Source organism: Trichechus manatus, unplaced genomic scaffold, assembly GCF_000243295.1.
Source record: "Trichechus manatus latirostris isolate Lorelei unplaced genomic scaffold, TriManLat1.0 scaffold00010, whole genome shotgun sequence".
NCBI lineage: Eukaryota > Metazoa > Chordata > Mammalia > Sirenia > Trichechidae > Trichechus > Trichechus manatus.
The window spans coordinates 32,856,936-32,871,031 of NW_004443946.1; the positions used below are offsets into that span (position 1 = coordinate 32,856,936).

At 37.3% G+C, this 14,096-nt stretch overlaps 1 protein-coding gene across 1 annotated transcript in view; it reads left to right on the forward strand.

Moving 5' to 3' along the window:
• NRXN3 (neurexin 3) overlaps positions 1-13,838 on the forward strand; it is a 1,723,724-nt gene extending 1,709,886 nt beyond the window's left edge. Inside the window, exon 26 of the mRNA XM_023726412.1 lies at positions 11,031-13,838. Coding sequence (XP_023582180.1) covers positions 11,031-11,332 — 302 coding nt within the window. The 3' untranslated portion in view covers positions 11,333-13,838. The remainder of the gene's footprint in view (positions 1-11,030) is intronic.
• Positions 13,839-14,096: the final 258 nt, after the last annotated feature.

The following is a 14,096-nucleotide window of genomic DNA, read 5'->3' on the forward strand; positions in this document are numbered from 1 at the left end:
AAAGATTAAAATAAAGCTATGTCATGATTATGAGCTACTAGCAGTATTAATTTGTCTCATATATCAGAAATCAAACAAATTTTGTGCATATGAATTGATGATTAGTTCATATTATAAAAATGTATGTGCAACTGTATTTAGGCTGTGTTAGCTTCATTTAAAACTATGGCGTCTATGGGTTTAAACAAGCATATATTATTTTATTTGAAAAGCAAAAATCATACATTTTAGTATATTTGATTGTTTGAACTAGTGATTTTCTCAATGTAAGTGATGTCCTACTTGTAAGAGTTTTGAAACAGGCAAACTTGAAATAGGTAAATTACTCAGTAGAAACCTTGTTGTTGCGTGCCTTCAAGTGGTTTCCAACTCATAGCAACCCTATAGGACAGAATAGAACTGCCTTCTTGTAGGTTTCATTTTTCTAGGGTTTCCTAAGCTGAAATCTTTACTAGGGCAGATTGTCAGGTCTTTTCTCCTGCAGAGCGGCTGGTGGGTTTGAACCACCAATCTTTCAGTTAGCAGCCGAGCACTTAACCAAGTAGAAACATTAAGGAACCCAAACTGCTATATCAGCCTCAAAACACCTCTCGTTACCCAGGACTATGTGTGCACTGAGGTATCTTAGTCTTAAGTCTCACACTTAGACAAGTGATGTTTCTTGCCTTTAAATCTCGCCACCAAACACAAAAAACAGCCTGTTTAAATATTACCAAAACTAACTTTGTTCTACAGATATTATCCGATGCCTTGTGGAATACATGAACGTTTATAGATTCTTCTTCTATAATAAAATTCAATGATAAAAGGGTAATTGGTCAAAAAAATTCAACGAAAGGGCAACAAGGGTTTTGTTTTTCTCCCCCCTATATTATTGAGATTGTTTTCCTCCTCCTAAAACCTTCCAGCTGCCTTTGTGAAGTTCCCAGAATAATGATTAACATTATTAAACCAGAGACTAAAAATCTTGGTACGGACTGACCCATGGGGACACATTGCTATAATGATTTTAAAATAAAATAATAAAAGGGGCGTCCCATAGGGGGCAAAAGTCTGACACATCCTCACAATGTATTCTATTTGTCAAAATCATGCAAGAGTTCTTAAGAGTGATTAGAATTGGCTGCCAGAAACAGGTGCTCTCAAGTGTCTTGCCTTTGTGGTTGCCTACCCGGGTTTCCCAGTCCTTGGTTGAACATTAACGTTCTCAGAAGGATATAATGTGGAATATAACTCTAGTGATCTCTTCCAGTAGAGGCTGAGGCCATTTCTTAAAACTCATTATCCAGGTCCCATCTACAGTATCTTCTTCTCAATGCACACACATACACATGCACACAGACATAAACACACACACACACACACACACACACACACACACACATTCTTTTCTACTTTTCTCGATATAGACTGAATAAAGCATTTTGTTTCCCACGTTTTTCTCTAGAAGACTGGTACAATTTTTCCCAATGTACTTCAAAAAAGCCATATTCATTTTCTGATTATCCTATAGCTTACAGATGCTGATACTTTGGAGTGCAGGGAGGTTTTGCCTGTATAACTAAAAAAAAAAAAAATCAGCTATTCCTCTATTTATCAGGCTTATTCTGTTAACATCTTGTCACCCACGGTACCCAGTCAGCTTGACAAAGTCCAAGAACTCTCATAGGGAGCAATGTCAATTATAACCCCTTTATGTCTTTTAAGGAAACCCTGATGGCGTAGTGGTTAAGAGTTCGGCTGCTAACCAAAAGGTCGGCAGTTGGAATCCACCAAGTGCTCCCTGGAAACCCTATGAGACAGTTCTACTCTGTCCTATAAGGTCGCTATGAGTCGGAATCGACTCGATGGCAATGGGTTTAATGGGAACGAGGATATGTCTTTTGTCTTTTAAAATATGACTTCTATGGCTAAGAATAAACATGGGATGAATTTCCTAGAGTAGAACCCATGAACCCATATGTATTTGTACTTCAATCCCTGCCACTACAGGCTCTACCCCACACTTAACACACACACACACACACACACACATGCACAGGCACAAACATCCTTTCTTCTAATTGGCAAATACCCTTGGGATGTCCTTTGCCCCTACTGGACAGGCATGAAACAGATTCCAGTACCTACCTCTCACCCCCAAATCGGTTTTGTCTTGCTAACCTCTCACCAACCCTAGCTTGCTGTTCTGTATTTCTATTTTCCCTAAATGCAACTTACTTTAAGCATGTTTTAACCTGATCAGCATTCCTACAGTTCAAGGATAATAGATGATAACCCATTTGTTAGTCTTAGCCACTTTCTTCTCTTTTAAATGTCTACTTATGACGTACATCCAGACTGCACGCCCTTTTTATTTTCTTAAAGACACAAAACCAAGAAAAAGAAACATTTTTTAAAGAAAATGCAAAATTCGTTTTTAATTTTGGCTATTACAAGACAAAAGGGGAATCAACAAGTCAGAAAAGCAAAGCAAAAAAAGTGTCCCCTGACTGCTCTGTCTGTGCCTCTTCAGTGTGTGCATCTGGTTGTTCATCTCTGAAAGTGTGTGAAATATATTTTCCTTTAAATTTTTTTTTGTTTTCTCCCTTCTTGTTTGAGAATTAAGCGCTTTTTTGTATTATATCTATCTATCTATATATATATCAATGTGTTTCTTTTTAATTGCTAGATCTCTAGATTTGGTTTTATCCAAACTTACAAGAAAAAAGTTATGAATTGTTTTCTGCAATTTTTCCCCACTCCCTCTTTAAATGTGGAACAACTTCAGCTGCGGAATCCCCACATCCACATCTTTCAAATTAGCCCGGTCTCATCGCAAATTATGTGCAAAATGGGTGGCATGGGGACCGCGGACAGGTGTCATTCAGATTGTGACAACACTATTTCTATATGGGGAAGTCATTGGCAACTAGCATGTGGGCTTCCTATCTAACTTTCCTTGGGGTCACTCTGCAGACATCTAAAACCCCCTAACTCTAGATGGGGCTGTGTGGCTGCCGATGAAGTTGTTCAACCTGAATGGATAAATCTAGTCTCCTTGTTTTTTGCTTTTAATCTTTTGATTATTTATATTATTATTTTATGTATTTTTGCTATTTGGAGTAGGAAAAAAAGTTTAACTGTTTCTATTATTTGAAAATCTTTAATGAAACTGTAATAATTTTTGGAGTAATTGCATGTTGAAGAAGTTGCAGCTTAGGGTGTGTGAGATTGTCAGTGTTAGAGTTCTGTTCTTTATTCCATAGATGGGCATGTGTGGGCTCATTTGTTTTTGTATATTGCCCATCCCTTCCTTACAGCCAGAAGCTCTAATGCAGCTAGATCACTCCGTGCCGCCCTTACATGGACATGGCGACTCACTTACACATTTACTCCCATCATCTTCATCTCCTGTGTTGTACACTCATAGATACAACCCTCCCCTCTCAGCATCTTTCCTTCCCATACTCCCTCCTTTCTTTAGCATTGTTAAAATTTATGTGCTGTCATTCATCCCCTTAAATTAAAGAAAGTCTAAAATTTGTCAAAAGGACAAAAAAAAATTTTTTAAATTAAATGTATATCTGAGAACCTGTAACAATGCAGAAATTCATTCAAAACCCTTTAGATTCATAGATTTTTTTTAAAAGCAAATTATAAAAGTAAACAGGTTTTTTTTATTTTTTAAATCATAGCAATCGGAACTGTTTTAAATTCAAAGCCGATGCCCTCCCAAGCCCCTAGAAAGTAAAAATTTGTTAAAGTGCAGATTTTTTTTTTCTTTTCATGTTCTGTGGTGTGGATGTATGTGTTGTTGCCTCCCTGTATCATCCTCTGTTGTAAATTATTATATTTGAAAAATTAGACATTTCACTCAAAAGTTTTTAAGAAATGACAAAAAAGCAAGTTACAAGAATGTGGCAATTCTATTTGTCCAAGAGCATTCTTACACAACTTTCTTTTGTAAATTTTTCTTTCATGCCAAAAACCATGCGGGCAATTTGTTGATGTAAGTTGACTATAAATTAATATGGTATGCTTTTTTCCGTTTAAATTATTTTATCTATATGGAAATGATTTCTTTGTTTTGTTTTTTTTTTTAAAAAAAAAAAAAACCCTCTATTTTTTATTTGCTTTTCCTTTTCTTTTCTTTCTTATATTGTGAATGCCTTGTGGCCGCTGTTTGCTCTCCTTTCCCCTAACTTGCTTTGGCAATGAAGTGATTTTATTTTTTACTCTATGATTTAAATGCTATCTTAAATATTTTATTTCATTTGTGTCTATTTGCTTAATTTTCACTGTTATGTTTTGTGCTGAATTGCTTCTGATAATCAATGTGAATTCTACTCTTGGTAGAAGGGGATAAATAAATCATCCTTATCACCCAAGGCAAGCCTGGCCTCTTTGCCTGAACTTTTTTTTTTTACCACCAACTTTAAAGCCTTGAAAGTAATGGTAGGCTCTACAGTGGGATAATAAAATTCGTTACTGCCTATGGGAGGTCTGTACCCCAGAAGAAAATGGGTTGAGTGAGCTCCAAATGTTATCAGTTTTAATTGTACCTTCATTTAATTCCTTAGAAAGCATTCAAGGAAATCAGTCCTTTATGTTATTTTCTATAAGCAAAGGGGAAATAAGGTACTCTCAAGTGATTATGGTAGAGTTTGGTTATCACCATCACCACAGGCTACAAAATCAAGTTTACTGAGAAAAAAGACAGAAAATCCCAGGCATTTAAAATGTTGTCGTATGCTATTTATACCTTCCAATGTGTAGAACTAATTAAACTACTGGCATAAGTGCACACACGCACACACACACACACAGTCTATTTCTCTCTCTCTCTTTCCCTCCTTTTTCCTTTCTGTTAATAGTTGCCATTTCTCTCAAGGATTTAATCAGGTAAGCTTTAAAGGGATCCTAAGATTCTACCAAGAAGACACATCATGATTTTCACATCTAAAGTTTTACTTAGGAACTCTTTCAGGTAGGTACCGCCATTGTGTGTGATTCCAAGTTGAGAGTATTTCTTGACCCTAAGGGTATTTGCATCAATACTTCAGAAAACATTGGTAAGAAGCACTGTATAATTTCTTGAAAAAGAAGTTACTATTTCACTTTAATTTTAGATATTAGTGTTATTTGAAACTGTTAGAGAAATATCAGACTGAAAGTACATAATAGATACACCTCCAACACAGCAGCTTGAATGAATGGGCTTCTTTGGCCACCATTTATATGATTTCAAGTTGTCCGCCATGTTGGATATTATTTTAGGTTTAAAACTAAAACCTTCCTAAATGGGGTGTTATGTCAGTTAGGGTTATTCAGCAGAACAGAACCAACAGAAGATACATAGATAGATGATAGATAGCTAGATGGATAGATAGATAGATTAGATAGATTTTGAGGAATTGTCTCATCCAATTATGCCAGGAGGGGACCAGCAAGTCTGAAATCCATAGGGTAAACTGGAACTCAGGTAGGATTTCTATGTTACAGTCTTGAGGCAGGATTTCTTCTTCTTCGGAAAGCCTCAATTTTTGCTCTCAAGGCCTTCAACTGATTGCATGAAGCCTGACCACATTATGAAGGGTAATCTCCTTTACTTAAAGTCAACTGTTTGTGTGAGTCCAGAGACAAAACTCTTAATTAATATGCAAATGAAAACTCCACTTAACACTCTTTATTTTACAGTGTATAATGATGTAAAGGGCTATGGCTCATCTTACCTGGGCATGTGTTGAAGCACAGAATCTGTAACCTTTGAGTCAGCCCCATTTCAGACATACTATTTGCTTTACGTGGAAAAAGTAAAAAAAAAAAAAAAAAAGCCGTACTAGAAATTGTCATCACATTAAAATGTAAGTTAAAACCACATTGAGACCCTTGAGTCTTTCTGGCGTCTTCTCCCTGAGTACTTGCCATATTTGCCCATGACTATTTTTCCTGATGGTGGATGGTGAGCAATTTCATGGTTACAAGCATCTACCACCATTGGGATATTTATGTGTTACAAGTACTCACTTCAGCAGCCCCAAATAACTGAATGAATATCTTTGAACAACTAACTTAGTGAAGGAAAGGATTTATTTCTTCCCATGAGATGTGAATTTCCAAGCAGAAATTAGAAAAATGCAAGTAAGAGATGAGGTAAAGAAGCCGAATATACACAAAAGAAATTGAAGGAATTGGAGTGTGGTGTCCTCTCCCAGAGTCTCGCTCTTCAGCACCACTGTTTTGGTATTTTCGTGACTCTCAGACTCAGACATCTCCAGAGAGATAACAGTCAGAGCCACAGTGAAACTTCATGCTGCTCCACTTGGTTTTTAGATGACCCACTACATTTACCATCACCCACAACATTCTCACAGTTCAGAAGAGTTCTATTAAATTTTTAACACACTGTCTTTTCCAATGGCAGAGAGCCCCTTTTGCTGGATATCAGCCCTAGAGGCATGAATTATGTATCTATAAATACACTTATAAAGCAAAAAAGCAGGGCAGGCTTCAGGGCTAAAATAGACCTTTTATATCCCTAGTGATCTCTCTAGTTTAAAGAAAAGCACAACCCTGTCAAAAGAAGAGTATATATTCCCAATTTAAAATGCTAGCTTTAAGGGATTCAGATAGTTCTTATTCCAAACCAAAGAAAAATTCTGGGAGTGGCATAGGAAATTAGAGTTTTGATGGATATCAGGTTTTGTATCCCTTTGCCTGTTACTCTTTATGACTTTAGGCTTGTGACTTGCATGAATACTTCTGAGGGCATAGACATCTGGTTGATCCCTAACTCTGTAGCCCATGGGCAGTGAAAAAAATGTATTACCAGCTGCTCCAATATTTCTGAGGGCAGACATCCTGGATTAAAACAAATAAGCAAAGTCTTACATACCCTCACACAAATTAAGACATTTCTATTAAGGATCTTATAATGGGAAAAATAATTCTCCCCCATTTCAAATGATGTGTGAACTTGAATTCCCCGGTACATTATATCTTATATGTTAAAGGTGGAATTTGATATTAAAATTGATTATACACACCAATTCATACACCTCTCACAAGAAGCTTTCAAGTTTATGATTATTGAAAATTTTCAGTCTCATTTCACTATAATTTCCATTTGTATTAATGACTCCTGCATCTTAGCCAACTTCCTTTTCAACTAAAAGCACTCTTCCAATTCCTTGAGATGCCAGAAAAAAATCAAATAGGTACAAAAGCTTCTACCATTTCATTGATTAAATACCAGCAGAATTTGGGCTCAAAGAGGGCATCACTTACCATTTTTATTATTGCTGCCAGCATTAATGACAAAATGGCAAAGAAAACTGAAGACAGATTCTGTTATTCAAATTCTACAATAGCATACCCATCATTTTCATTTTGAAATAAGCTCTTATCATATCACTTGGGGGCTCACCAGGCTTTCAGAGTCCTTGATAGATTAGTGAGCTTCAGGACCCTCTTTCCATCCCGTTATGAAAAAGGTGAGTTTTATCTTTTTCAAAAAAATCCAAGGGAGCTGTCTGCATTAGCATGTTGAATGAGAAGGAAATAGCAATGTAAAGTGGGAGCGATTCAACTGCAGAGTGAGCAGTTTGTAGAGCTCACAGATTTTTAATAACAAAGACTCTGCAGAAGCTTTAGCTAGGATGAAAAACAAAAAACAAATGAAGAACAGGCAAATTTAAGACTCCAGTTGGGTGTCACAGATGGTTCGCTAAAATTGCAAATGAATGCCAGTCTGTAATCATGAATGCAGTGATCTTAATCTCACTCAAAGGGAATCTAGCATCCTACCCAACAGTTTGCCTTTATATTTAAATTATTTGTACAGGCGTTTGCCTCCCAACAAATCAGTTATCCCTTGTCCTTTATCCCAGTTTCCTCTCTGTTTGCTCTGTGTGGGGTAGATTTTTGTCGCTGCCATAAGGAACAAATGACTCTGGGTATTTGTGCCAGAAAAGAACACACGTGCTAAACTTTTGTTCTAGTTAAGCAGGACAAGAATTTCCTGTTTTGTTCCCGGAAGTAAAGTGAAATAATGCCTGAGAAATCCCTAGGGAATCTTTAGGCAGCTTGCGTGGGCCTCCACTTCTTCCCTCACACCGCTGTTTTCTTACACAAACACTGCCCTGTCCCATGTATCACCTTACATATACCACTTGGGGCCACCCTACTAGAAGAAGAAGAAAAGAAAAGCTAGCTCAGGGTAGTTTTAGGACTAGCTTACCTTTAGGGAACTATGCTCCAAATCCCATTTATAAAAACTAGCCAAAGTGTGTAAATTATGCATTAAGTAAGTTGCAAGGTATATGAATTATATATGTTCACAAGGTAAAAAATAGGCAAGTTGGCCAAATAAAGCAAATCTGAAGCCTTGGCATTTCTGCAAAGCATTTTGCTCAATAGTTTCAAACTCTGAGCACTAGAATAGAAGCTTGGGTTTAAAGCACAGACAAAAATATCCTGAGATTCTCAGAAAAGTTCTTGTTTTATTTCCTCACATATGACAGAATTATCAGGTGGGCCAGAGACGTTAGTACAACATTTTTGTTGTCTCTGCTCTTTCAAAGGGTATACATTATATTCATTTAATCCCTCTCCCAACTCAATTTCTTTCTGCATAACACAGGATTATTGGCTAAATAGGGAAGGAGTAAGAACATCTGGCATGGGTGCAAGCAAATCTATTCAGGTGCTTTGAAGGTCTGCAATAGCTTTCTTCTCCGGAGGCCCTTCTCTTAGCACACCTGAAACCTGGACAATTTAGATGCCACAGTTCTATCTGAGGCATGGAAAGAGTTTAAAGACACAAGGTGTGGAATGCTGAGTGGAATGTGTTCCAATTTCACATTAGAATGTGAGGCAGCTTTTGTATAGAACACTGGAAGACTGTGTAAGCTCAAAGGCTTGTCCACGTGCAATGTCCCCCATATCTCCGCAGTATTGAACCACATATCTGGCTTTGCCACAGGCAAAGAGAAGGGGGCACCTAAGGGAAAGTCATATCTGTTAACAGATGCTCAGAAACTTGCCATCCCATTATTACTGACTTATTCCCAAGGGAAGAACACTGAAGGATATTGTATTTGGTTGAGTGTTTAGTGACCCAGCTCAGAATGAGGCCTTCATGAATAATAGCATGTCATCTACTCAACTCGTTGATTTAATGGAACAGCTAAACATCTTGACATCCCTGCTAGAGGATTTGGAAAAATAATAGTTGGAATTTTTTTTTTTCTGGAATAAATTCAGTAAAGAGACATGGACTATGACTTCTTGATATCCTTTCTTTGTTTGATTTTCAAACATTACCAAGAGCCATGGAAAAGACTTTGATTATCTTGCTTACATAGGTGAATAATAAGTTTAACACAACCATTAGGTGAGCAACATCCACCATAGAATATTTTGATACTCATCATTTGCAAGCACTGTGATTTAGTAAACTATTCTGAACTTTTATTTTCCCAACTCAGTCCACGTATATATTAAGTGCAATACCTATGTGTTGAGGGTAAATCAATGTATTTTTGCCACACTAGTCGAGAATCACTGATTTAAAGAACTCACTTTTGCTAGTCTACATTTCTGAATCTAAAAGCAAGTTTTCAGCAAGTCATGGATATCTAGGCTGGGTATTTTTGAAATCTAGCTTCCAGCTCAGCATATATTGTATGTAGCATAAAAGCGATACATAAGCAAATATTAGACTAATGCAAACAGAGTGGTCACTCAATAGTCAGGGAGCTTTCTGGAAAAGTATAGTCAAAATGAATACTTTCAGCCTCTTGTAAGTTCCCTTCATTTAGCTTACAGAAAAGGACAGTAATTAACAAATGTAAAATAAAAGGTAGTAACTTAAGAACATACTAAAGATGAGTATTTTATGTTCTTTGATCATGGTCTCAATGACATGGAGAATATGCCATCCTCATTTTCATGAAAACAAGTAAGTAGAAACCCAAGAAGATAATAAAGAAATGTTACAGCTTATGAATTAAACACATACATGCACTCATGTATGCATGCATGCGCGCGCGCGCGCGCACACACACACACACACACACACACACAGTTTTGATAGCCAGTCAGTATTTGCAACAATATAAATGAATGAATGGTATCATTTCATAAGCAGATCCTGCAAATGGCATATTTGAATTCTATTTAAATAATTACTTGAGAGTATCTAAGTCCCCAATCTAAGGATTTCAGATTTCGGTGGCAAGAGGCATATCATGGGCTCGAAATCAGTCTACAATGATTAGGCTACAGCCAGAAAGGATCCATATGCGATCCAGGTCATTGAATATAATCTGAGGCATAACCTATGAACTACATTCACTTAGAGTGACTATGAATTGTGTTTGCAAATATACTAATTCTGTTTTTCTTTTTCTTTTCAATCCCAGGAGGTGAATTAGTTATCCCTCTTCTTGTAGAAGACCCTTTAGCTACCCCTCCTATTGCTACTCGTGCACCTTCCATTACACTCCCCCCTACCTTTCGCCCCCTCCTCACCATTATTGAGACCACCAAAGATTCCCTGTCCATGACCTCTGAGGCGGGGTTACCTTGCTTGTCGGACCAAGGCAGCGATGGTTGTGATGATGATGGCTTGGTGATATCTGGGTATGGCTCAGGGGAAACCTTTGACTCTAACCTGCCCCCTACTGATGATGAAGATTTTTACACCACCTTCTCCTTGGTAACAGATAAGAGTCTTTCCACTTCAATCTTCGAAGGTGGCTACAAAGCACATGCGCCCAAGTGGGAATCCAAGGACTTTAGACCTAACAAAGTCTCCGAAACTAGTAGGACTACTACCACATCTTTGTCCCCTGAGCTGATCCGCTTCACAGCTTCCTCCTCGTCTGGGATGGTGCCCAAATTGCCAGCTGGCAAAATGAATAACCGTGATCTCAAACCCCAGCCTGATATAGTCTTGCTTCCGTTGCCCACTGCCTATGAGCTAGACAGCACCAAACTGAAGAACCCACTAATTACTTCCCCCATGTTCCGTAATGTGCCCACAGCAAACCCCACGGAGCCGGGAATCAGACGGGTTCCGGGGGCCTCAGAGGTGATCCGGGAGTCGAGCAGTACAACAGGGATGGTCGTCGGTATTGTGGCTGCTGCCGCCCTCTGCATCTTGATCCTCCTGTACGCCATGTACAAGTACAGGAACAGGGACGAGGGGTCCTATCAAGTGGACGAGACGCGGAACTACATCAGCAACTCGGCCCAGAGCAACGGCACGCTCCTCAAGGAGAAGCAACAGAGCTCAAAGAGCGGCCACAAGAAACAGAAAAACAAGGACAAAGAGTATTATGTGTAAAGATAATACTACTACTAATAAATGAATTTAAAAAAACAGAATTATTTATATATAAATATATAAATACTTTGAAAATGAGATTTGACAGATGTCAGAACTGTTGTAACTATGAGACGGGGTATACCATAACTCTGGTGGGAAAAAAACATTTTTAAAAGGACACACACAAAGATGTACCTATCTCTAAAATTCCGCCATGGCTGCTGTGTTTCAGTCATCACTCGGAGACAGAAAGTTCTTTCTGCCCTGCTGTATCATAGAGCACACACTTAGCACTCTGGAGCAAGCAAATGGCTCCACCACTTTAGCGGACTTGGAAGCTTCCTTCTCTTGAGGACCTTTCGACAAAAGGTAGAAGACTTCATGGCTTACTTGTTCCATAACTCCAAGTGAGTCTGTAATGATGTTGTGAAGCTTGATTGTAACAATGTTTTTTTTTGTTTTTTTTTTTTCAGTTTAATTATGTAAAAAAAAGAAAACAAAAAAAAGTTTAAAAAAAAAAGAAAAAGAAACAAAAAAAAATCCCCTTATCTGGTTCTGGCTGGTGTGCGGGTAACTTTTCAAGATCTAAGGGGAAAATGGCTTTTGGGTTTTTGTTTATTTTTTGAGAATGACTGGACATAAGTTAAGAAGAAAAAAAAACTCAGAAAAATAAAAATGAGAGAGACTTTTGCCGTATATGAACTCAAAAGCTACTGTGGCGTCCACTCTCCATATCAGGTTGTGGTGTCTCTAGCATCTGTTGTTTGTTTCCTATAAGATGCTTTGCTGAACACATAACAAAATCATGTGATGGATGATAATGTTGATTTGAAAAGCTGGTCCCCTAGGATCTAATTCCAGAATTTGTCGCCCAAACCCTGAACAGATGGGTTCAGGGATGGTTTTATCAGAGCTATTGGTTTTATTTAACGATAGTGTTCTTGTTCATTAGCCCGGCCAAACTGTGGTAAAGGGGAAAGCCCCATAAACTAAAACAGAGTCTTTCCTAGCCAAGTGGGGGGTGGGCTGGATCTGTGACTGCCTGACGTGCATGCAAATACAAAAGAAAAGACAATAATGAAAGTCTGTCAAATAATCAAACCAGACTACCAGACAGGAGTTCAACTTGTGATGGAACCACAAAAGGTCACACAAGCCAAACACATCATAACGGAGTGCAAAATACATAGTTCTCCCCACCCCCGCCCTCAACGTGGTAATGTTTTTCATAGTGTTTTAATTTTGCAAACTGACATTAATGGATAATTCTATCCTTCCATTGACTCACGTCTCCCTTTACCCATCTTTTTAAAAATATGAATAATTAAATCAATGAACAAAGCTGCTGTGACACACACACACGAAAAGGAATTTAATAGTATAATATATATATAAATAAATATATATACAGATATATTTATCGTGGTATGTTTGATGGGACGACTGAAACAGGCAATCTGTTAAAGTCTTGAAGCAGAATGAGAATGTTGTTTTAAAAGAAAATACGAAAACAACAAAAAAGCAAACCTTATAATGTGAAGAAAGTGTGAGTTTTAGTTTTGTCACAGTTGACTGTGTCAAAGAGAAAAAAAAAATCTCAGATTTTGTTTACATATTTTACTACATTTTTGCTGGTATAATTCCTTAGCTACCTATGTACATACTGCTTTGAGACCTGTTCTTTCTCTTTGTTTATTTCAGTTTGTTGGGTTTATATTCCAATTGTCTTTCTTTCTTTTTGAAAAGAGGAAACAATGTACAGAAAAAAAAATAAAATAAAATGGTTGTGTGGCCATACCTATCCAAAAAGCAAGAGAAAAAGCCAGACAAATATTCACGCAAAAATGGGGTGTGTCCTCCAAAGGGTCAGATATATACTATTTCTTTGTACAGATGAAAATCAGCTGTTTAGATTTAGAAATCTACTCTTGCTGGTCTTTGTAAGTTGCATGACTATTTGACTTTGAAAAACTATCTTAAAGACATGGGGCAAAACGCGCAATCTAAACAATGGTAGCGTTTTCTAATGTGTATGGAAAGAGGTGTTCCTCATTATCTGATATTTCGATGTGTTGAGTTTTTTTCTAACTTTTTCTGTTGTCATTAAAAAAAGACAGGATTATAAAGAGATATCAAAGCACGATTTTAGATAATATAAATGGCCCAACCTATATGAAGTTGATTATATCTCGATGTCTGTAAAAGATTGCTGTTTTTGGAGTCTTGAGGTCTTGTAAACTGATTTCCTGCTTTCTTTCTTTACAATTTTTTTTTGTTTTAATTTGAGTAAAAATACATTTGTTATATTCCTTTTAGTGTAAGTTTCTATTTGGAAATTTTATGGGAACATGTGCATACTGCGTGTGAGCTTCTACCATATTCCTGTTGTTTTATGAGCAGACCCTTAAGGAATTTATTTTACAATGTTGTGACGTTGCTGCTTTTTCTTTTTCCTTTTCTCTTTTGTTTCATATTTGCCTTTTCGTTCAAGGATATGCTTAGCAATAAAATGTTCTTCCCAAAACCTTGTATGTTGATGCACTTTTATTTTCTAAATATTTGGGGGAAAAAATGTTGGACTGAGGCTAGATATGCTGTAGCTTCTTAAAAGCCAGGTAAGCTCAGACCATTTTTATGTGATATAAAATATTCTAACCAGTTGCTAGTTACTTATGTCAACTTACCAAAAGTGGTGTATTTATGGGATAAACAATTATTGTCTGTCAGCTGAGGGATTACGGTCTAGATCGCTGTGATAGATCAGGAGAGAACACACTTTTCT